The sequence below is a fragment of the Pyrgilauda ruficollis genome, unplaced genomic scaffold, assembly GCF_017590135.1.
Source record: "Pyrgilauda ruficollis isolate IOZ18807 unplaced genomic scaffold, ASM1759013v1 scaffold96, whole genome shotgun sequence".
Classification (NCBI taxonomy): Eukaryota; Metazoa; Chordata; class Aves; order Passeriformes; family Passeridae; genus Pyrgilauda; species Pyrgilauda ruficollis.
The window spans coordinates 1,982,205-2,003,072 of record NW_024531710.1 but is presented as its reverse complement, the minus strand read 5'-3'; the positions used below and the strand labels follow the sequence as shown (position 1 = coordinate 2,003,072).

Sequence of the window (20,868 nt, the reverse complement as noted above, 5' to 3'; positions counted from 1 at the left end):
ATGAATTGTATATTCTTAAAGGTTTCTCCATTCTCACAAGAGGCGTGCAAAGAGTGCAAGCTGCAAAGGACCAAAATCACTTAATTTGTTGGGACATTACCGTGTCTTTCCAGAGGCTACTTTGAAAACTTTCTTGGTACCAAGCACATATGGAAAGTGTGCTCAGTTAAAGAAGCAAAGGTTTTTTTTCCTGTGACCCTGGTGCTTGCTGTGTGTGGCCTCTAAAGCAATTTTGTTATTGTTTTCTTTTCTGTTAAGGGGATACCAGCAACAGGATGCCCACGAGTTCATGCGTTATCTTTTGGACCATCTACACCTGGAACTCCAGGGTGGCTTCAACGGTGTTTCACGTTCAGTAATCTTGCAAGAAAATTCTAACCTGTCTGCAAGCAACAAATGTTGCATGTAAGAAGTGGTTTTTAATTTCTCAAAGCCTTCATGCCTTTGCATGGGTCTGCATGTGGTGGCTCTGGAATTTCAGATTCAGTGTTCCTTGTTTTAAGTTTTCTTCAGTGCTTCTAACTTTAGGCAGTGCAAAACTGTAGGTTATGAACATGAGCAGTCTGTATGATCTGTGTCCCTTCAAAAGGAAATGTCTTAGATCAGCAGTTTTCATAGGTGTGAGTGAGCATACAGGCTAAGTTGTAAAGACATTTTAATTCACTACTCTTTCAGAAATAAGAAACTGTATTTTCTATACCCTATGGAATTCTTTCTTCTCCCCAGACACTATAATTGTCTTAGGGTGATAGATAGCCTGAATGCTGCAGGAGCGAAAACGATGGCCAGCGATTTTGACGTTCAAATTGTGAGCAGACCTCCTGGATAAATGACTGCATAGTGCAGTTAGCACTTGAAGTCAGTTTTCCAGCAGATGATCTTGTGTATCACTTGACAGTCACAGTTGGTACTTTTTTTTGTGCATAATTTTGGTTTTCATGCTGCTGTGTTCCTTGAAACAGGTGTAATTTCGGTGTTTGACTCCTCTTTCTTTATTTCTCAAAATACTGGTTTTTTCTGACCTCTGTCCTAGCTGTGTTTTCTCTCACAAGAGAGAAAACCTTTTATTTGCTTCTGGAAGGAAAGTTGTCCGATCAGCCTGCACATTTGGTCCCTATGTCCTTAATTCCCTACAGAAAACTAGAGTTTGAGTTTTTCTTTCTATATTGATTAGGACAGAGTAAGCAGGCCTGAGATGCAGGGTTTTATACATGCTTTGTTAGGAAAAGCTTAACAAAGTTCAGACTGTGCTCTTTACTGCAATTACGTCATGTTGCTGATGCTTAAAATCCCCCAGAAGAATCTTAAAATGTTTGTAGAATTGACATATATTTGAAATCTAAACTGATTTTATTTTGTCAGTATTTTGGATGTCAAAATCCCAGACATTAGAATTTAACCTTTGTTCACCTATCTGCTGTAAATTTGTCTTGTGAAGGGCTGTTCAATTGCGCAGCGATGTGGGATAAGCTGCCCTTCTTGTGAGAGCACTTTAATGCTTCTAGTAAAATAACAAATAGGCTGGTGAATGCTGTCTTCTTGTGCACCAGTCCATTTGAGCAGCTATTTCCTCTTGCTCAGGAAGAGTTGAGATGAGCTATAAAGATGCAGGTGGAGTGCAGGCAAGGAACACAGGTTTCTGCAAGCCTTAGTAGTGTATAATAATATAACTTAAAATTTGTGTGTTTTTTAAATTGGACTGTGAGAAGCAGGCCCATTACATAATCTGCAAAAAAATTCAGTAGGAGAGTAATGAAAGCTTAGAGAACAATGCTGATCTTGCACATTGTTTATCATGTCTTAATGCAACTTAAGCTGCCGTTGGCAGTGAAGTGCAGAAATGTGCTCAAAGAAGTCAAAAGCACATGTAAGAAGGGGTGTAGAATTAAAACAAAAATATGCTTGACCTACCAAAGAAGAAAGAATTTTTGTTTCAGATGAAGTCTTAACTACAGGGTTAAAATCCTGGACTTGTGTGAGCATCCAGTACAGCTCCACTACAGAAGTGCACCACAACACCTTCATTTTGAGCATCTGCTTAGAGCCCCCCAGTTCACCCTTTCTTTAGGTCAAAGATAAAGCAGTGTAGGCAGAACACTAATGTGATGTGCCCCCAGGCAGCAGCAGTGCCCGTTCTGCCTGGAGCATGCAGTCCCTGTTTCACTGGCTCGGCCGACAACAGGAGGTGTGAGCACCAAACACTGGGCAGGTGTTGGGAGTTCAGCTCAGGCTTTCTGGCTGACTGTACTTCTCTGATGTGGTTTGTCTAGAAATGGAGCGTCTACTGTTGTCACTGCCATTTTCGGAGGCATTCTTCAAAATGAAGTCAACTGCCTAATATGTGGGACTGAATCTAGAAAGTTTGACCCATTCCTAGGTAAGGAAATGCTGCCTCTTGTGTTCCAAATACTGTGTGACTTGGAGCAGAAAATTAAATCTGAAGCTTGATATATTTAGATGTCACATGACAGACCCAACATGTCAGCCTGAAAAGACTAGGCATTGCTCTATTCAGCCCTAATTTTGTTTTTCAAATCATTGCTTTTCTAGACCTTTCGCTAGATATTCCAAGTCAGTTCAGAAATAAACGTACTAAAAACCAAGAGAGTGGACCAATGTGCACACTACGAGGTAAGAGTGCCTGGCTCATGGAATTACACCAGTCCTAAGAGGATTTTCTTTCTAATCAGAGCATTTCTAGTTAGTTCACTCTTCCCAGACACTGATCTGTAGTGTTCCCTATGGGTGTTCACTGGGGCTCTGTCCTCGAACACGTGTCTATGCCCACAGTGAGTGTGGCTCCTGGGGCTTCTGCATTTAAACCACATCAGTGCAGTCCAGCAGGTTGGGCAGCAGTACTGTTACTGACTTTGGTTTTTACAGGATGTTAGTTTTTACAGATTTGTGACTAGACTTGCTGAAAATCATGAAATATTCAACAAAACCCTGTTGTTGTGTCTGTTCACTTTGTATCTAAAGCCAAACAGGCTTTAAAAGTTGAATTTTCCATGTTAGAAAATAATTTATCTTCATTTGAAAGCAGTTTTGCTGAATGTTAGATGAAATCTTGTTTGGAAAATGGAGATTTTGGACATGCCTGTTTGTTTCTTTCAAACTACTTCTAGCTGCTTTCAGGAACAGGGAAGTTTGCATGTTACAACACGTTATTGTATTAAAACATTATACAGCTTTTTTGCTGCTCAGATGTATATAGCTAGAATGATTGCAGCAGATGAGCACACCTATATTGCTGTATTTGTTGTATTTCCTGTTACAAAAACCACTTGATGTATCTGCTTTTTCTAGATTGTCTTCGCAGTTTTACAGACCTGGAAGAACTTGATGAGACAGAGCTGTACATGTGTCACAAATGCAAAAAGAAACAGAAGTCCACCAAAAAATTCTGGATTCAGAAACTACCAAAGGTATAAGCATGAGAAATAACAGTGTGACAAAATGTCAACAGAAATAATGGTTCAACCAAGACCTCTTCCTCCCCGTGGCTATTGCAGTGTCCAGCATGGAGTTCAGCCCCCTCCTCTAACACACCTTTTATAACTGTCCCCCTGTAGGTGCTATGCTTACACTTGAAACGCTTTCACTGGACAGCATATCTGAGAAACAAGGTTGATACATACGTTGAGTTTCCCTTGCGAGGCCTAGACATGAAATGCTACTTGTTAGAGGTAAGAAGACCTACTGATGCCTCCTGCAATGAATTTGTTCCATGGCATACATCTTTATTACAAATTACAGGGTGCTACTGACATTTGAAGAGTTTCTGTTTTTTCCTACCACAGCCTGAAAACAGTGGCCCAGAGAGCTGCCTGTATGACCTCGTGGCTGTGGTTGTGCATCATGGCTCAGGGTGAGTACATGGAGCCAGCCTGTCCTCCTGGCACAGACCTTCTCCCACTCAGGTACATGCAGAGATAATGAAGGGGTTTCTGTCCCGAGGGCATGTATTTTAATTGGGGGAAATAAGCCGTAGTTTATAAGATGGCAGGGAGCTTAAGCTGAATTAATTTCAATAGATCCAATAGAGTCAGGCATGTGAATGCCCCTGGCAGCCTTTGGGGTTAATGACTGTGTGAGATTAAATGAAAATAGTCTAGTGCCTCTACAAATAAAAAAGCCCTAAACCAAGAGGAGGAGTCAGGGGACCTTCCAGGAATTAATGTCTCATTTTGAAATTCTTACTACAAAACAGGACTATTTTTTCCTCTTCTTATTCATGTTGGATGGTACATTTGCATTTATGTTAAAGAAGTGATGAGCATGCTTGGAACAACTGCCACCCAAAGATGCATATGGTGAAAGTGATCATCACCATGACCTTTCCTGCAGCAGCAGTGAAGGCTCAGGCACGCCCAGGGAAGGCGCTGGGCATATTTTGAAGTAAAGTTACTGGGAGTCTTTTAACTTTTCCCAGCCCTGGACAGATGTGTTGAGAGTAACAGTAGAAAGGATAAGACAATGTGTTCTTGTAGAACTTTAATTTGAAGAATTTGAGCCCCACAGCTCAAAAAGAGAAGCATCTGCTGTGCAGGGCTGTGGGTACCTTCCTTCCTCAGGCCGCTGGCAGTCCCTTAGCCCCAGGAGAAGGTGCCTCAGTGAGGAGTGTCCCTGACTGCTGTCCCTCTGCCTGCTCCACAGCGTTGGTTCCGGCCACTACACAGCGTATGCAGCGCATGAGGGCCGCTGGTTCCACTTCAATGACAGTACTGTAACCCTGACTGACGAGGAGACCGTGGGCAAGGCCAAGGCCTACATCCTCTTCTACGTGGAGCGCCAAGCCAAGCCTGGAGCAGAGAAACTTTAATACCTCCTTTGCATTCTTACCAAGTCCACTGGACAAACATTTCCATTTTTCCATAAATACTTGATCCAAGACTTATTAATTTCATTGTGCACTTTGCAATTTCCTCTTGTGGGTTTTTGTTTTGTTGTGTCAATGGTAGCATTTGACTTACTGAACTTGGACACAAACTAACTTTTTTTAGTTATACCAGAAAACCTCAGCAGATTTTGATTTGCTGCTTTAGTTGTGATAACTCAATTTTTATATATATAGTTTCATTAAATAGTTATTTGACTTTTTTATATTAATGTTTTCAGTTCTCACTTTCTAAAGGCACATTTACATCAAAAAAAAACTGTCCTCCTTACAAGCAAGATAAATGTGCTTTTAATCATGAAAAGCAATACAACTTCATGCTGTTCTCAGTCCTATTATGTACGTATGACTTAATCTCTTTAAATCAAGGAATTGTTTGCACATACTATTTTCCCTTGTGCAAGAAACTTAAACAGTGACCTCTGATCAATCATCCTTTGTCTGCAGAAGAGAGGCAATATAACATCATTAAATAGACCAGGTAATTGCTGCTATATCGGTGTGTATTCAGGCTGGTGACTTTCAGGAATCATTGTAAATAAACAAAGTTGGTCCAATTGTATCAATACTGCAATTTAATTACAGTACTGGTCAGATATGCTGCCCCCTACCCCCTGCAAATTTAAAACAATTATCTTTACCTGTCTAAATTATGTTGCCCTTTATGGTTTTATAACAACTTGAATTGCATTAGACATCACTTGGTTTAGACTCTCATCCTGAAATTGGATCATGAACACTTATGTGCTTGAAAACTGGGCAGACTTCCTGGCAGTAGGATCCCAAGTAGAACCCCTTAGTTCCTAGTGGCAATTGGAAGTACAGCCCCCAGGGCTGGGGTTTGTGAAAATAGGCATAGGTCTAAATGCAGCTCTGCATGCAGCTCTGCTCCATGGCTACAGTTCACTTGGAAGCAGGAGGAGACAGATGGTGTTGCAGGTGCTTTGCATTTCTATCAGTTCAAACGCAAACTCAAGGAAGGATGCTCAGTCTCTCACAGCAGTGCCCTCATAGGGGAAGTGCTAAGCCAAGCGTGCTTGTGACTGGAACAGGCTCAGAGAGCTCCTGTGGCATTTTTGTTCAGTCTCTAGGTGAACACTGGAATCATGGTGCAGTTTCTAAAATCTGGCTACGTAATAGAGAAAGACTACGCTAAAAAAACCCAAACCAGTTTTAGCTCTACTGCTGATGAGTGGAAATGAGCTGCTGTGATGGGAAAGGCAGACAGGAAAACCACTACTGCCAAAGCCAGGAATCTGACAGAAAACGTGAAATTTGAGAACTGCTGCATTTCAGATCCGCTCCCTCAGTCTCTCCTTTCTAGCTGGCTCTCTTGTACCAAGGAGCTGGACGCTCCTGAAAGCTCAGTAAGAGGAGAATACAGTTCATGGAGAGTCCCACCACCAAAGAGCGGCTCTCAGTTACGTTAACTAAAACTCCAGTTGGGAGTCCTGTTTTAGTTGATGCCCCTGAAGGACATGGCGGGGGGGCAGGGGCGTGCTAGAGTGGAGCCCAGAGCAGCCTGGGGCACAGGGAGTGCACAGCAGTGCCTTGCCCTGGGGTCCTGCTGGCTGTTCACAGGCCAGGGTAAGGACAACTTGGAGTCAGGCAGTTGGTATTCTTGGGAGCCATTCTTGGGAGCTTCATTCCAGCATCTTAAACCAGGAGAGGGACAAATTGGAGAAATCTAAAACTGTAGAAATCGTTCAGCATATTTTGAAGTATGCACGCAGGTGAAGACTGTAGAGTTCTTTGATACAGTGACATATTTATAAGGATGTTGTCTTTTACTTAAGTTGAACAGTAACTAGAACGCGTCATTTCTTTAAGCTGTAGATAGTTTGTCACCTTCCCTTCCTTACAGGCAGTCTTTCTTCTAATCAACGAGAATAGTTTGCTGATACTTAAACAAGCAGAAAATGCAGCAGGTAAAGCATTGTTCCACATTCCTGCCGTTCCTGCTGCTCACAGGGAGCTGCGCAGATGCCACCTCTAGCTGTGTTTTCTCTGCATGCTGCTTGGACCGGATTTCTTTAGAATTTACCTTTGAGACTGCCAAGCTTAAAATACACAATTATCTCTGGGCCAGCAGCAGTTTAACTTACAGTAGTCAGGTGTATGCAGTGTTCTTGCAAAACAGTGATGTAAATGTGCCTTTCTATATTTTTAGAAATTTAATTTGTAATGTTCAGCAACATTCACTTCTTTTAATCAACTTCTACTTGTCAGCAATTGTTTGGGTCAGAGTTATGTTCTGACTTGAGCGTTTTCTTTCAGTCCCATTGCTGTGTCCCACGCAGGTCCTGGGCAGTAATGTCTCCAGCAGGGCCGTGTGGGGCCGGTCTGGGAAACCGATGCAATCACAGCCGGCCGCCCTTGCAGCAGGTGCTGCTCAGGACTCAGCCGTATGCTTTGCTGGAACAAGTACATTGTAAATCCTTTCCTAATTTAACTTTCTCCCACTGCAAACTCAGATGGGCAGTATGAACAGTTTGTTGTGGCAACACAAGTATTTCTCTTCCTGGTGGAGAACTTCGCTTATCCACTGTATTCTATTCAGTGTGGTGTCAAAAAAAAAGTAACTGAGCACTGAACCAGTAACATAATACTGCACCTGGCCTAGTATTACCTTTTTAACCTAGCTTGTATATCCTATATTTATCTACTCGCTTCTTGGGGGGAATATCTCTTTCATTTAAGCCAAATGGTTTTTTTCTACTTACTGCTCATCGTAGTACACTCTAGCTGGCAAGAAGTTTTTTCTTGCTTGAGACTGCTCTGCAAGCAGCAACTGCTCTCTACAGTTCAAAGACTTGCATCTTTTTCACCAAAATGTGTCCAATCAAAGGTTGTCCTTTTGTTACTGATTGTTTAGCCACGTATACAACTGGAGCCAATATTTATGTCAATCAAAACTGCAAAATGTCCAGCTCCTAAATGTCATCAAGAGAGTTTAAAAGTTTAAGATAGGAAGGGGTAGTGGACTTGTATCAAAAACAGGAGGCCATTTATGAAGATTTTACTAAATTTTTGGGAAGTGTAACACGTGGTGTTAAGAAGTTCCCCCAGCAATGTTTCATTACTGATGTGTCTGTGTCTTACTGATGAGGTAATGGGCACCTTGACAGCTGATTCCAATGTGCTTTAGGATATTCTCAAGTACTGTAGTGCCATAGTTGTAATTGTTTACCATTAAAATCTTGTGTGTAATTTTCAGTGAGGATTACTGACTGTGCTCATCTTGTGTGTTTCTGGAGCATTTCCAGGATGAATGTGAATTATATCTCATCACATAGTGTGTTTATGGAAAATGTGCCATTAAAGTGTCTCCTTTCCTTAGAAAATGAAACTTCTTGTCCTTCTACAGGCTTGCAGAACATTAGTGTATATCCTCTGAACACAAATGGCAGAATACTGTACCTTGCTCTGGGAAAAACAAAATAAAGCAATTGCAGTGTTCCTAACTCTGTAACACCTCTACCAGACTTAGCAGCTAACCCCAAAGAGGACCTGTCATTCCATTTTAAATGCCTTGCCACCCAACTGCTGTTAATTTTTATGGCAGATTGTGGTGTGCCCCCTCTGTCTGGCAAGAGTCCATCCTCCAATACTTGTCATTCAACTTTGCTAGATTGTTGATTTGTTGTTAATTTTTTTTTTTTGGGGGGGGGGGGGTAATTAGTACTTTTAAAAATAGTATACCTGTATGTGTAACTCTGAGAAGCCTCAACTGTTTAAACCTGCTCAAAAACAAAGGTAAGTTCTTGAGATTTGAAAATGCTAATATGAGAATGAGGAACATCTGCAGGCACATCTTTTAAGCTGCTGTTTTCCAGTAAACTGCATTACCTGGTGTGTGAAATCTTCTTGTCCCTTTTGGGGCATTGACCAGAGCTGTTTCTGACAGGGGGAGGGGGAACAGCAATCTCCTTATCATTTCACAGAAAAGATTAAATGGCAAAGGATGTAAAACCAAGAAGAACAGCAGTTGTTAAACACAGCTTAGTGTATGTAGTCGAAAGTTACTAACTAAAGAGTGAAGCAGAAAGAATTGCCATTTCTTTGTGTATGCCAGCTGTGTTCAGACACACACTACTCAAGCACTTCCTCAAGCTGTGATTGTTGCAGACTACAAACAAATTTCTGATCTTGTTTTTTGGAGTTGAATTTTAAACTGCATTCTTGGGGTGTGAAGGAGGAAGTAAAATTGAGTCCCACTCAACTTTGTCCTGTATTAAAACACTCCTAATTAAAATGCCATAAAGTCTCCCAGGTACTATTTGTGTGCAGGCCACTTGAAAAACTCCCCCAGTGCTGTTCGCTGTAACTTTTTATGGATTTGTTGAATGTATTTATTCTCTTGTATTAACTCCTGGCAGAAAGGCACTATAAAATACCTTCATCCCAAGCATTTTTGTTTCACAAGCTGGAAAGTTAAAGGGATGCTTAATGCTTTTAATTCCAACCTGCCCTTGCTGTAGCTTTATTTTTCTTCTAGGAACAACTTTTTTCTGCTACACTTTCTCCAGTTTCTGTACAACAGATACTTTTAACTGGAAAACCACTTTCATATCTCCTTATTCCACCAAAGGGTGGAAGAAAGATTTCGGTGGTAACGGAACTAAACCTACAAAACCAGAACAGCTAAACTTATAAAACTCGAGCCAATAGAAGGCATCTATCAAAAACACAAGCTCACAAGGAACTAAACATAGCCTCGCTGTTCCCATGCATGGCTGCCTCTGTGTCATTGCTTCCCTCCTGCAGAAGGTGGGGACACAGCCAGCTTTGTTTATAGAATCACAGCTCAGCCTCAAATAACTGGGCAGGAAACTGTCCCTACCTCTGGGGCTTGTGAACTGAACTGCAGACCGTGTGTGTGCTTCAAGGCACCCAGAGAATGTTTCAGCTACTTCTAAAAAACTGTTTATGGAAGTTCCATTATCCATGTAGCAGTCCTTGAACGTGAACCAAATGTGCAACCTCAGAAAACTCAAAGAACAAACAGAGAGTCAAGTTACTCTGCCAAACCAAAGTGCTGCTCAGCCAAATCTCCCGAATGGGAAACACTGACAAAGATACAATACGCCTGCCTGGCAGCTGCAGCTGCAGCCCCACCCCACTCCAGTAAGGCAGCACAAGAACTTTCCTAAACTCCAGGAGAGTCTACAAGGGGGGGGGGGGGGGGGAAATGCCTTTTAAGGAAGCATTTCATGACACTCGAGTTGTACATGCCCATTTCATTCCCTTGGACAGAGGCACAAGCTACATACATGGTTCTGTTCCTTTCCCTGTTCTGAGCTTCTGCACCAGTTGTTTACCAAAAATAAACCCCATTCCACAACCATATATGTGCAACAGCCTCCTGGTAAGTGTGAACCCCCTCCAGCACTGCTATTACTCCACCCAGCCAAGACACTCTGCCACTGCTGCTGGGCAATGCACATAACCCAGCTCAACCGGGAATGCCTTTTACATCTCTTCTCTTTTCTGGACAAAAACAGTAGGAAAAATCTAGCAAAAACATGTCACAAGCTACTAGAAGTGTTTCAGGATCCTTTACTGTGGTCTTTGTTGAACTTTCATTCTCCAGTGGAACTAAAGAAGGATAATTTTGTCCTGGGACCTGCTTTAAAACACTTGTCCATCTGCTGGTATTCAGAGAGAGTCAAGGTGTGTAACATTGAGGACTGGATGAAAAACAGTTTCCAGAAAGACTTCTGTAAGAGGCATGAGAACACTGTCAGTGATTTTTTACTAGACGTTTGCAACAGGTACGTTCTGTGGGTGTGAGTGTGCAGTAACTGCCTTGAGATGAGTGAAGTCAAGAGTTATTTCCAATACTCCATAACCCCTGCCTGAAATGGAGCATGAAGTACGTGAGTGCTTTGCCTTTACAACTGTAGTGTAAGTTCATTTTACAGTGGCAGTAGTGTATACTTCCTCTAGATTTCCCTTAAGTCTACATTTTCCTTCTTTTTTTTCCTCTAAGAATTTGTTATTAATATGGGAAAGGGCACTCCTGCCTCCCACACTGCTGCTCAGCTAAACTACATTCTGGCAGTGTCTGGGGGGTGCCTGGAGCAGAGCCCTGGTTTCAAACAGTGAACACACCTCATTACAATCAAGTTCAATTAACATTACTAAGTGTCAGCTTTAGTTCGGTCTAAAGTTCTGAAGTTTAAACTCCTAGCTGCTTCTGAACAGCAGTGAGGGAAGAGAAATGCCACCACAGAAAAGCAGCTCTGGCTGCACAGCTTTTCCTTCACAGCTCAGCTGCTGTGAGACAGCTCTGAGGAAGGAGCAGAGCCAGTCCCACTGCGTGTGGGTAACACCAGGGCTGGCTTGGTCCCAAAGCAGAGCCAAGGGGCCATGGCAGTGGCTCCCTGATATGGTGCACCTGTGCCACAGCCCTCAGCTTTGGAAAACAACTGAAAAAATTATGGGACAGTGACAGGAGAGAGCCAGCAGCAGTGCAATCTCAAAACAAGGACTGAAAAGCAGCTTCAAAACAGACTAAATTGCAAGTGCCAGATTTCTGAAGTAAATGTGCTAGAACAACTGATAAAAATCTGGATTAATTAAGGAGGAATCAGCATACCTGTGCCAAGAAAGGATAATACAAGGTCCGACCTATTTTTGCTGCAACCCATTGAAAGCATTTCCAGTCAATTCCTAGCACTGTGTACAAAGAAAAATGCAAATTAAATATCCAGCTTTTCTTCCTGAGTTTAAAGTAGTTTTATTCTGTTAGAGCCTTTGTTGACTGCTGCCACCTTTTTCCTCCAATTGCTCCTAACAGAAAAGAGTTAAAAGATAAAAAATTCTGTCTAGAGGTCTCACAAGAGCAACACAGACCTGTGTGTGATGCTCTGTTTAGCTAGGTGGATGCTGGATTGCTATTGCCTGGAGAGGGGGCTGAGCCAGGAGCCAGACGTGGCACATGTCTGCAGGCTCTGCACAGGGCCCTGCTCAGCCAGCAGCTGCTCCAGGAGAGCTGCACACATCAGCTCACACACACTGGGGACAGGCCTTTCCTGTGCTTCCCCAGGCCTACTCAAGCAGCGAGAAAAAGCTTTGTTCATTTGCTGCATCATTGTTTATAACAACAGTTACCAGTTTCAGTGAATCAATGGAAAGTTTAAGAGCTGAGTGGTGTTTGAACATCAAACACTCTTTAGGAAGCAGTTGGCACCTCTTCAGTAAATCCAAGGAGATTAAATGTAGCTGTAATTCCTAAAAATAAAGTGTGGGAGTGCCTTACTTGCTCATCCTCAGAGGTCTGCACAGCAGTCTCTTCTCTCAGTTGTCCTCCACTTCATCCTGAAATTAATCTTGTCTCTGCTGGGTCTCCACTGTCTGTGCCTGGAGAAGCACAGCACCATCCAACTCCTTAAGAGAAAATTATGCAGGCACAGCTTAAACAGGCCACTGTGCCAGCTGAGCTAAAGATGTTGCTACCAACAGAAAAAGCAAAGGAAGTAAGCTTTGCCTTAGTTAAGCTGCACATTAAGATCTACATGTGCGCTCACCTAGTTGTGCCTCCTTGCCCCTCCTGAGGAAGAGGAGGCATTTTTCCAGCCTTCATATTTATTCTTGATGCTATTTGCTTCTGCAAGCTCTATGATTTATTTCTCCCATCTCACCTGTCACCATCCTGCTTTCAGATGTCCAAATCTGCTGTCTCTGACCCTCTCTGGATGTGGCCATGTTACAGACGACTGCATTTTGCAGCTTCTCAAGAACTGCCCAAACCTGAAGAGCCTCAAACTGGAGAACTGTGTGCAGATCACTGACCACACCCTGCAGGCAGTGACCCTCCACGGAGCATCACTGCAAACACTCCATGTGGATTTCTGCCGCAATGTAACACAAGCTGGGCTGGAGAGAGTCAGGGAAAAGTGTCCTTCTGTAATGCTGAGAGCAGAGAGAAGTGCTAACATGATCCCAGACAGTAAGCCAGGAAAAAAGCTGATGCTTGAAAAAGCATCAAGAAAATTGGTTCAGGTTTAAAGAGCAGGTATTTTACCTCACTGAGGTAGCAATGAACTGTCACTACTTCCATGGGTTCTGATCAAGTCCAAACAAATGGTTGTTTTGTAAAGGGAAAAGACATGCATCTCCTCCTGAATGGGCTTCAGGAAATAACTGTTTGCTCTCTGTTTTTCCTTGAAACTGGGAAACCCTGCATTGCTGTCACAAAATACCAATCTGCTGAAAACTGCAGTTCTGGTACCCTCGTGCTGCAGATGCCCTCACTCAGAGGAGGGAAGCAGCAGTGTGTTTATTGAGGCCAAATAATTGGATAGAATTCAATAAATTTTATGAACTTTTAAGAAAGTTTAACAGTAGTTTGACATGGTGCAGTAAGTTTGATGGCAAGGTTCACTGACTGCATGGAAGAAACACAGAGTGAACCGAGGCAGAATGAGTCACAGAAGGGCCTGAGAACACAAACATTAAGGAAGAGCCTCCCACTGGGTCACGAGGTTCAGACTGGACCCTGCACTTTCAAAACTCCTTAGGTGATGGGCAAGGGCATAAAGCCACAGCAGAGAGCCTGAGTCACTGGAGGATTTTCACAAATTTCAGGACAAGAGTGATTTACAAACTTCTGTTAAAGGGTATTACCAGACAGTCATTCCATCCACTAAGAAGGATAACCACTCCCTGAAATACCTTTCTAGCAAAAGCAGAGTACTGACCACCAGCACTTCCTCAGTGATTAACAGTGGCAGCTAATTTACCAGGCTTTTGTATTTGATGAGAGAAGCATGGATTCAAGGCACACAAAACACACTCTGACCCTCTGCATGATGTACTTACATAATAAAAGATGCACCAAGTTATCTTTTAAAGCTGACATTAAAGGAAGTGCAATCTGAACAAGTGCTAATTCAGAGAACTAACCCACAAGAAAAGACAGTGACTAACAGCCTGTCTTTTAATGCTAAATTAGGAACACAGTACAGACCAGCTGTATATAAACACCCATTTCTCACTGCAAAGTACAAAACCAGTAGCTATTTTCATCCCAAAGCACAAGGCTGTCCCCTTCCTGCACACTGCTTTGCTACCTGGAAGTGAAACTTTTTTTTTTTACGTACTTTTGATGCTATGCCACCATCTTGACAAAATTTGACACCAAAGAGGACTTCACAGCTCTCAACATAACTGAATATACTTTGTCTTCTGATCCTGGTTAATTGATCCACAGATATACTTGGTACTCTCTAATTTGGCTGAGGAAACAAATAAATCACATCATTACAGCAACTTAGTCAAACAATACTGCAATTCTAGAGAAATACTTGATCAGTATGAGCATCTGTAAAATACACTCACCAGAAAACCGATGGGGAAAATAAATTATTCCATCTTCATTACTTAAAGATATTTAACAGCATGACACTGTAAAAGTGGTATTTCATTAACTCCTTCCTAAGGTTCAAGTAGGGCCCTTATACACCACAAGGTAAGCAAGAAAACGGAGCGCGGATAAGGAGACACAGCAATCCTCACCCAGGACTGACAGCTACAAAAGGACATTGCTGAGCTGAACAAATTTACTGTGATGTGGAAATTGGGAAGCTGACACAACTTGTACATTGGATACACTACAACAGTTCCACACACTGCTAACAAGCCAAAACAAGGCATGAACTTACACAGCCACTGCAGCAAGCAACGAACCTCCTTGTGCCACTAGCTCTCCCAGCACTCTGTGGTGACAGACATGTCTCTGTAGTTGTAAGAGGAAAGGATTTTCTGTAGCTACAAGACATGAAAGCACATTTGCATCTGTCTACATATTACTTAAGCTTTTTTGCTAGGGGCAGGGGGAGGAGGGGCAGGGTATTTTGAGGGTATTTTGTGGGGTTTGTGGTTTGTTTTGTTTTATAATTTTCTTTTATAGAGCTAAAAAGTGTCTTCAAACACTCTCCACTTGATTTCTTTGCCTATTTGTTTAACAATGCTCTAGCTTACTACTTCGTTCTTCCCCTCCTTGAATGGGGATATTTGTTCATGACATGGTAAAATCTGAACGCTATTGTATTGATACATTTTTTTCAGCATCAATAATGCATTTTCTTACTTCACAATCCAATTTGAAAATGGAGTATAGAAAACTATGACATTTTACTTAGGGTATTATGGAAGGATGGAAACAGTTTCCTTTAGTTCCACCAAGCCATTAAAGTTCCATCAAGCACAAACCTTTAATCAAGATGCCCTGTGATTTTATTGTAAACTGCCTCCAAAAAGATCTTCATTATCCAGAAAGCTAACTGTACAGTCCACATAAAACTGCCATTTTTAGGCACAGTTCTATTATTTCCTGTGCTGATTGGAACAGGCTGACAAATCAGTGCCACTAAGACACATCGATGAGGTGTAGAAGGCAGTAATACAGGACTTAATACAGCAGTTTCCCCATTTATTTAACTACTGTATTTTTTACCTATTAAACCTAGACATTTAGGCCAAGATGTGACTATACATCCTCACAACACACTGATGGGACACCAACATCTCAGTCCAATTTGAAACCTAACACACAATAAGGCAGGAAACCAAGTCTGCATGATTTCAGAGCCGTGAGACCCTCCTTCCCCCAACTCCTGATCTCCCTCAAATGTTTCACTCCGCAGTGGTCTTTGATCATAGCTAGGCTTTTGCCTTTTTCAAGAGCCAACATACAGTCCTGAGAGAACTTCACCAGATAAAACCCAGATATGCAAATTTGTACAGCTTACCAAGCCCTCCCTCTGAGCACTGGCAGCAATACAGCAGCTCGGTCTTGGACAACCAGGAAATTTCCCAATCAATCCTTGTTAATGTACAACAGACACATGAGAGAAAGTAACAGGAATTTCTACCCTACCCTCCACACTCAGATGGACCAGTCTTGCCCCAGGTGAGATGACACTAATAAACATTTTCACCAGCCCTTAGCTCCCACAGCAAGGAGTTCCTTCCCAAGGAGTTGAGGGAGGAAGAAATGGAGCAGAGCGGAAAAGGGAGCAGAGCAGCTCTGACTCACCTAGGGACTGCCTCTCCCCTTTCTCCTCCCCAGGTACATCCTGCTCTGAGCACCAGGCAATGTTTGTAGCTTGACATCAGTGATGTCTTTCATAGAGACAACGGGCAATTACCTATTGTCCAGCACTTTCCCAAGGCACAGAGCAGAGCTCTCCTTGTGCACCACACTGCTGTCCTAACCTAACAGGAACAGCAATCACTGTGTAAGTAAACCATGCTGATCACAATAGCTACAGCTGAGACAAAAATGAGAACAAAGGCAGAACTAAAAATGTGAATAAAATCCACAACCTTGACTACTACCCTGTCCCTTCCATTTTAATTTTTGTGTACTCTGAGCAGGAATCAACTAAATCAATGTGTGTATTAAAAATATTGTTTTGCTCAAAATATTTAAAGTTTTTTGAATCAGGGTGGCAGCATGCCGTTACTGTCAACAATTACTATGGAGGAGCAAAATGTTTAAACAAAAAGCAAGAAGGAACTAAGCACAGCACAAACTTGTATTGCAGCACGAGGAATGAAGAGCAGTACACCCAACCAGCCAGGGCCTCAGGCCAGGAGAAGGCAGAGCACAGTCCAGCAGGCTAAACATTTTAAGATGCTTCAAAGGTCGCACCCTGTCTCAACACTAAGACTATAATTTCCTGAGACAAAATATAAAAGTATGAAGCCCAAGTAAACCAACCACAGTTCACAAATGCATACAAGCAACCGAGTCTTGAATTTGCTTTATTTTTCTCTGCAGAAGAAACCCTGCACAGGCAAATCAAATTAAAACAAAATAAATATGTGACTATTCATGTAAAACTGTTCTGGCTAATGAACAATTATACACAATGTACAACTCTTCATGTTCACTGAGAGGGCTTACAAATGTACTATTCCCAACAAAAATACACCAAAATGTCTCCATGCAAACTTATCAAAAGTGACCAAAAAAGGAGAAAAAACTTACCGATCATACTTTTTTGTTTTGTTTTTCTTTTTTTCTTTTTTACAATCACAAAAAAATAAAAACATCTAATTTTTTGTTACATTTAGAGTAACTAAAGTGTGGCCACCGTCTATTAAGATCTGGTTTTATGCTCCTAAAACATCTATGGTTACTGTAAAATTATGTCAACGATGAATTGGACTTAGGGCACTATTTGTAGTAAAAGGAAGATGATTTTGTTCACAGAATATTAATAATCTGTGTCTGAGCCCTCTGCATTGTCCACATTCCGGGAGAGCATGTAATTGTCCATGTCTATAGACCTGCAATTATTGATTGCATAGCGCAAACGCTCTGCCATGATTACTTGACTGGAGTAAGGTGGGAGCCTCAGTTGAAAGAAACAAGTCTGTGAGGTAGGCAAGCTGTCGTATGGCTGCGGAAACGGATAAAAGGTAGGACACTGGTAAGTTGTGAATGAAGTTAAAAATGCAACAATATCCACATTGCATTGCTCCTTGCCTCTACCATTTTCACATTCTATCTCAAATTCCTTTTAAGAAGCAGACTGACCTCCCTTGTTTACAGCATTTGCTCCACCCTTAAGTATGTCCAAAACCACTGTAGCACCTACTCTGCCAGTAACACAACCCGCTACTGAATTCAGCCTTTTGAAAAGTTGATCACACTGCTGTTTAGAAGCCCACTGCTAGATAGCAAACAATGAATATTGAAATTACATACCATAGCGTGCCTTAGAATAAGGCAGTCTGAGAGACACCTAACCAAGTATGACAAACAAACCCCTGTTAGCTGAGATTTTGTCAAGTTTTTTGTTCATGTTGTTCACAGAGAATGCGCTTTCACTGCACAAAACCCAAAATGAATGCACCCTGTATGTAAAACTATACACTGTAAACTCATTGCAGTGGTTTTAAAACATTAAGAGTTCACTAGTGATACGCTGCCACTTACACAAAATTAAAAACAGAAAGAAAACTACTAAATGAAAAGAGATTGGAACAGTTACAGTAGACAAAGGTTTGTTTCTTGTCTTTATCTCCAATCACCAGTTGCACCAATTAAATTAAGATGCAATTCATGCAGCCTGTGTCCTACACAACCAGAATGTCTGAGTTTATTAACTTAAGAGCATATCCCATCCCATACTTTTTCTGTAAATTTACAGTTATGGAAATTGTCTCCTAGTGCCAAAGCACAGACTATAGTTGAGAGGAAATAATAATGATTATTACTATATATAATAACATAATAATATATATTAACAATACACAATAACAATATATAATATATAATAGTATTATTACTATAATAATAATAATAGTAATGCCAGTGTCTTACCCTATCAACCTTCATTATTTGGAATCGCTGAGAGATATCAGCTGTGTTGGCTGGCAGTCGAGATCTTCCTGACACAAACCTCATGAAAAGGACTCTCTCCTCATTTGAAAATTCTTCCAGGGTGTGCCAGAACCACTGCACCAGCTGATGCTGCTCATCAACTTCTCTGTATCGCACAACCTTCTTCAGAACCTCAACTGATATTTCTGGCATTCCACAGACCATCTGCTCCAACTGCTTGGCAGTCAGAAGGGACAGCAAAGGAACGGGAACAATCCAAGACATTCCTTCCCTGACAGCAGCCACCTAATAATGGCCAAAAACAAGAGAGATGTTTGAAGTGCAACTGTCTGATCTCTGCCACTTCCTGGACTATCCAAACACAAAGTAACTTCTCAGCTGAGAAATGGCAATGACAGAATTACCAATGTCTTCCAAATACAGCTCCCACACACGCAGCCCCTGCAAGGGCTGTATTGTTTCTCAAAATCCTAGAGAATATTACAGGTATTTTTAATTGTAATTGCACATTAAAGAACATGTTCTGATCCAACACAGAACTATTTAAAGAAATTACAAGTTGGCAGCACAAATAATGATGGCTAAACCAAGCAACTGTGTAAATAGAAAAAAAGACTCTGTTCCAATTCAGATGTATGGTGAGAATGCTGTACTTGTTCTGCAAGACTTGGGATCTGGTACCTCTGATGAGGAAGCTGTTTTCTAAGGCAGATAGTATCAGACAGGCATCTTTACCTTATAACTAGAATGCTGCTTTCACAAGGGTCCCTAAACAAATGACGAAGTACACAGAACTATGCAATAGGTAATGAGCACTTCCCAAAACATGCCGTGAAATATTTGCAGGATTTGTGTTGTAACAAAAGATAAATAGTTTCAAGCTAAACAAACATTTGTCAATAATATTTACTTCAGCCAGTCTCTGTGTTGTTCACATGTCCAGTTAGAGTACCCGGCATGCAAAACTGTAGGTTTTTTTTCTCAAGCGGGGCTACTCAAATGGAAGACCGGCTCTGATTTCTAACACTCTTTTGGCAACTGAGCAACTACAGAAAAAAAATAAGACTAAATTTAAAAAAAAAAGGGCAAAACCAGCTTGTGGGGAAGAAAAAATACAGAGACCCAAAAAGATGCCGAAAGCCAAGCTCTTCTTATCACTGAAGAAACTGTAATAGAAATAGGCACAAATTACCCCCTGTCCCCACTAACAACAGGGGCAAGTCACAGTGAGGTTCTTACCTGTCGGTCCATTTCATGGAGTCTGTACTCAATTGCCCTCTCCACATACTCTTTCCTGTTCGAAAAGGTAAGTGGGATACTGTTCCCTCCAGGGATTATGGGAACCATTTTACCATCAGCACTTTGGCCAACAAAAGAATCTAAAGGAATCATCTGTTATGCAAACCAGAAAAAGTGTAAGTCACTCCAGTGATTCAAGTATAGCGTTTTACTACAAGTCATCTAGAGCTACATACAGTAAGATCACCGACTACTCTAAATGCACAAGTGCTTGTTATCCCAAGAATGGAGATTGAAATTACAGAAATACTGATGTGAAGGTCAATCTGATATACTAACTGCTTTCACAATCAATCTAAAAGTGCCGACTTTCTTATCTTACCTCATGGAAATTTTCTTCAGAAATCCCACTGTCTTCAATGTGAAGAATGCTGTTGAGGGTCTGCACATAGAGCAGATCTACCTCTTCCAAATCCTCCAAGATAAGTGGGATACAACAAAGTTGCTTCCAGACCATTGGAGCCAAATGAAGATCTAATGGCTTTTTTGTACGAATAGCTACACCCATGAGAATGCCCAAGAACTTGAACTGCATCAGATGTTCATCTAAACATGCTGAAGGGTTAAAGAGAAATCTGAAAGGACAAAGAAGCAGTTAAAAGAGTATTATTTTTATGCTACCTCATTAGAAGTAAAAGGGAAAGCACTTCTAAGCACAGCACAGTAACTGCCAGCACACTTAGCAGCAATTGTCCAAATAAACTTATCCAAATAAGATTATTGTTATCTTTAGCTGTTCAAACATTGCAGCCTGAGGGAGGCAGAGCTCCTGAGCACAAAGCCTGGCATCTTGATGCTACTCTGAATTCTGCCATCAGTAATCCAGCAAGCTCATGTTAAAGCCACGCCCTGGCTCCACAATGAAGTGACAACATACTCTGAAGAAAAAAAATACACTAGAGACAAGCATGAAGTCTCACAATTTGGTATAAAAAAGTCAATGAAAGATTTGTATTTTAACCCACTACCATCTGCAATAAAAGCAAGTCCTGTACAACTCACCTATCCCTATTGTAGCCTACTTCCGCTGTAGCATTTGGGGAAGGAATAAGCAGGTCTACTATTCCAGTTTCCAGTTCCTTAAAAAATCAACAACAAAAAAGCCTTCTTAGAAAGAGGGGAAGCAAACTTACAACAGAACTATTAAGACATTTTAGCATTACAAGACAGAATATTTCACTATGGTGATGATTACTCCTTACAAATTCATATGAAATACTGAGAGAAGGTAAACATGGTAGGATGATTTTAAGTAGTAAAGACATGTTTATTTCAAGACCCGTCTTTATGTCAGGCTACAATGTTTTTT

The 20,868-nt window shown here is 41.5% G+C and overlaps 3 protein-coding genes across 22 annotated transcripts in view; 2 read left to right on the top strand and 1 right to left on the bottom strand.

Moving 5' to 3' along the window:
• The window catches only part of USP3 (ubiquitin specific peptidase 3), a 45,280-nt gene extending 36,533 nt beyond the window's left edge, over positions 1-8,747 (top strand). For all 8 annotated transcript variants that reach the window (XM_041489782.1, XM_041489783.1, XM_041489784.1 and 5 more), the window contains 7 exons: positions 259-405; positions 2,271-2,377; positions 2,551-2,631; positions 3,307-3,425; positions 3,573-3,686; positions 3,801-3,868; positions 4,657-8,747. In XM_041489782.1, coding sequence (XP_041345716.1) covers positions 259-405; positions 2,271-2,377; positions 2,551-2,631; positions 3,307-3,425; positions 3,573-3,686; positions 3,801-3,868; positions 4,657-4,822 — 802 coding nt within the window. In that variant the 3' untranslated portion in view covers positions 4,823-8,747. The remainder of the gene's footprint in view (positions 1-258; positions 406-2,270; positions 2,378-2,550; positions 2,632-3,306; positions 3,426-3,572; positions 3,687-3,800; positions 3,869-4,656) is intronic.
• The window catches only part of HERC1 (HECT and RLD domain containing E3 ubiquitin protein ligase family member 1), a 130,641-nt gene that overhangs the window by 11,774 nt on the left and 97,999 nt on the right, over positions 1-20,868 (bottom strand). For 11 of the 13 annotated variants that reach the window (XM_041489759.1, XM_041489761.1, XM_041489757.1 and 8 more), the window contains 5 exons: positions 20,562-20,638; positions 19,882-20,134; positions 19,500-19,652; positions 18,240-18,545; positions 16,657-17,313 (listed from right to left, as the gene is read on the bottom strand). In XM_041489759.1, coding sequence (XP_041345693.1) covers positions 17,128-17,313; positions 18,240-18,545; positions 19,500-19,652; positions 19,882-20,134; positions 20,562-20,638 — 975 coding nt within the window. In that variant the 3' untranslated portion in view covers positions 16,657-17,127. Of the gene's footprint in view, positions 1-16,656; positions 17,314-18,239; positions 18,546-19,499; positions 19,653-19,881; positions 20,135-20,561; positions 20,639-20,868 lie in introns of those variants that run through there. The other 2 variants (XM_041489770.1, XM_041489769.1) reach the window with 1 other exon arrangement.
• FBXL22 (F-box and leucine rich repeat protein 22) lies at positions 10,275-14,724 on the top strand. The gene is made up of 2 exons (XM_041489794.1): positions 10,275-10,671; positions 12,565-14,724. The coding sequence occupies exons 1-2, from the start codon at positions 10,337-10,339 to the stop codon at positions 12,908-12,910; spliced, it is 681 nt and encodes a 226-aa protein (XP_041345728.1). The 5' UTR covers positions 10,275-10,336; the 3' UTR covers positions 12,911-14,724.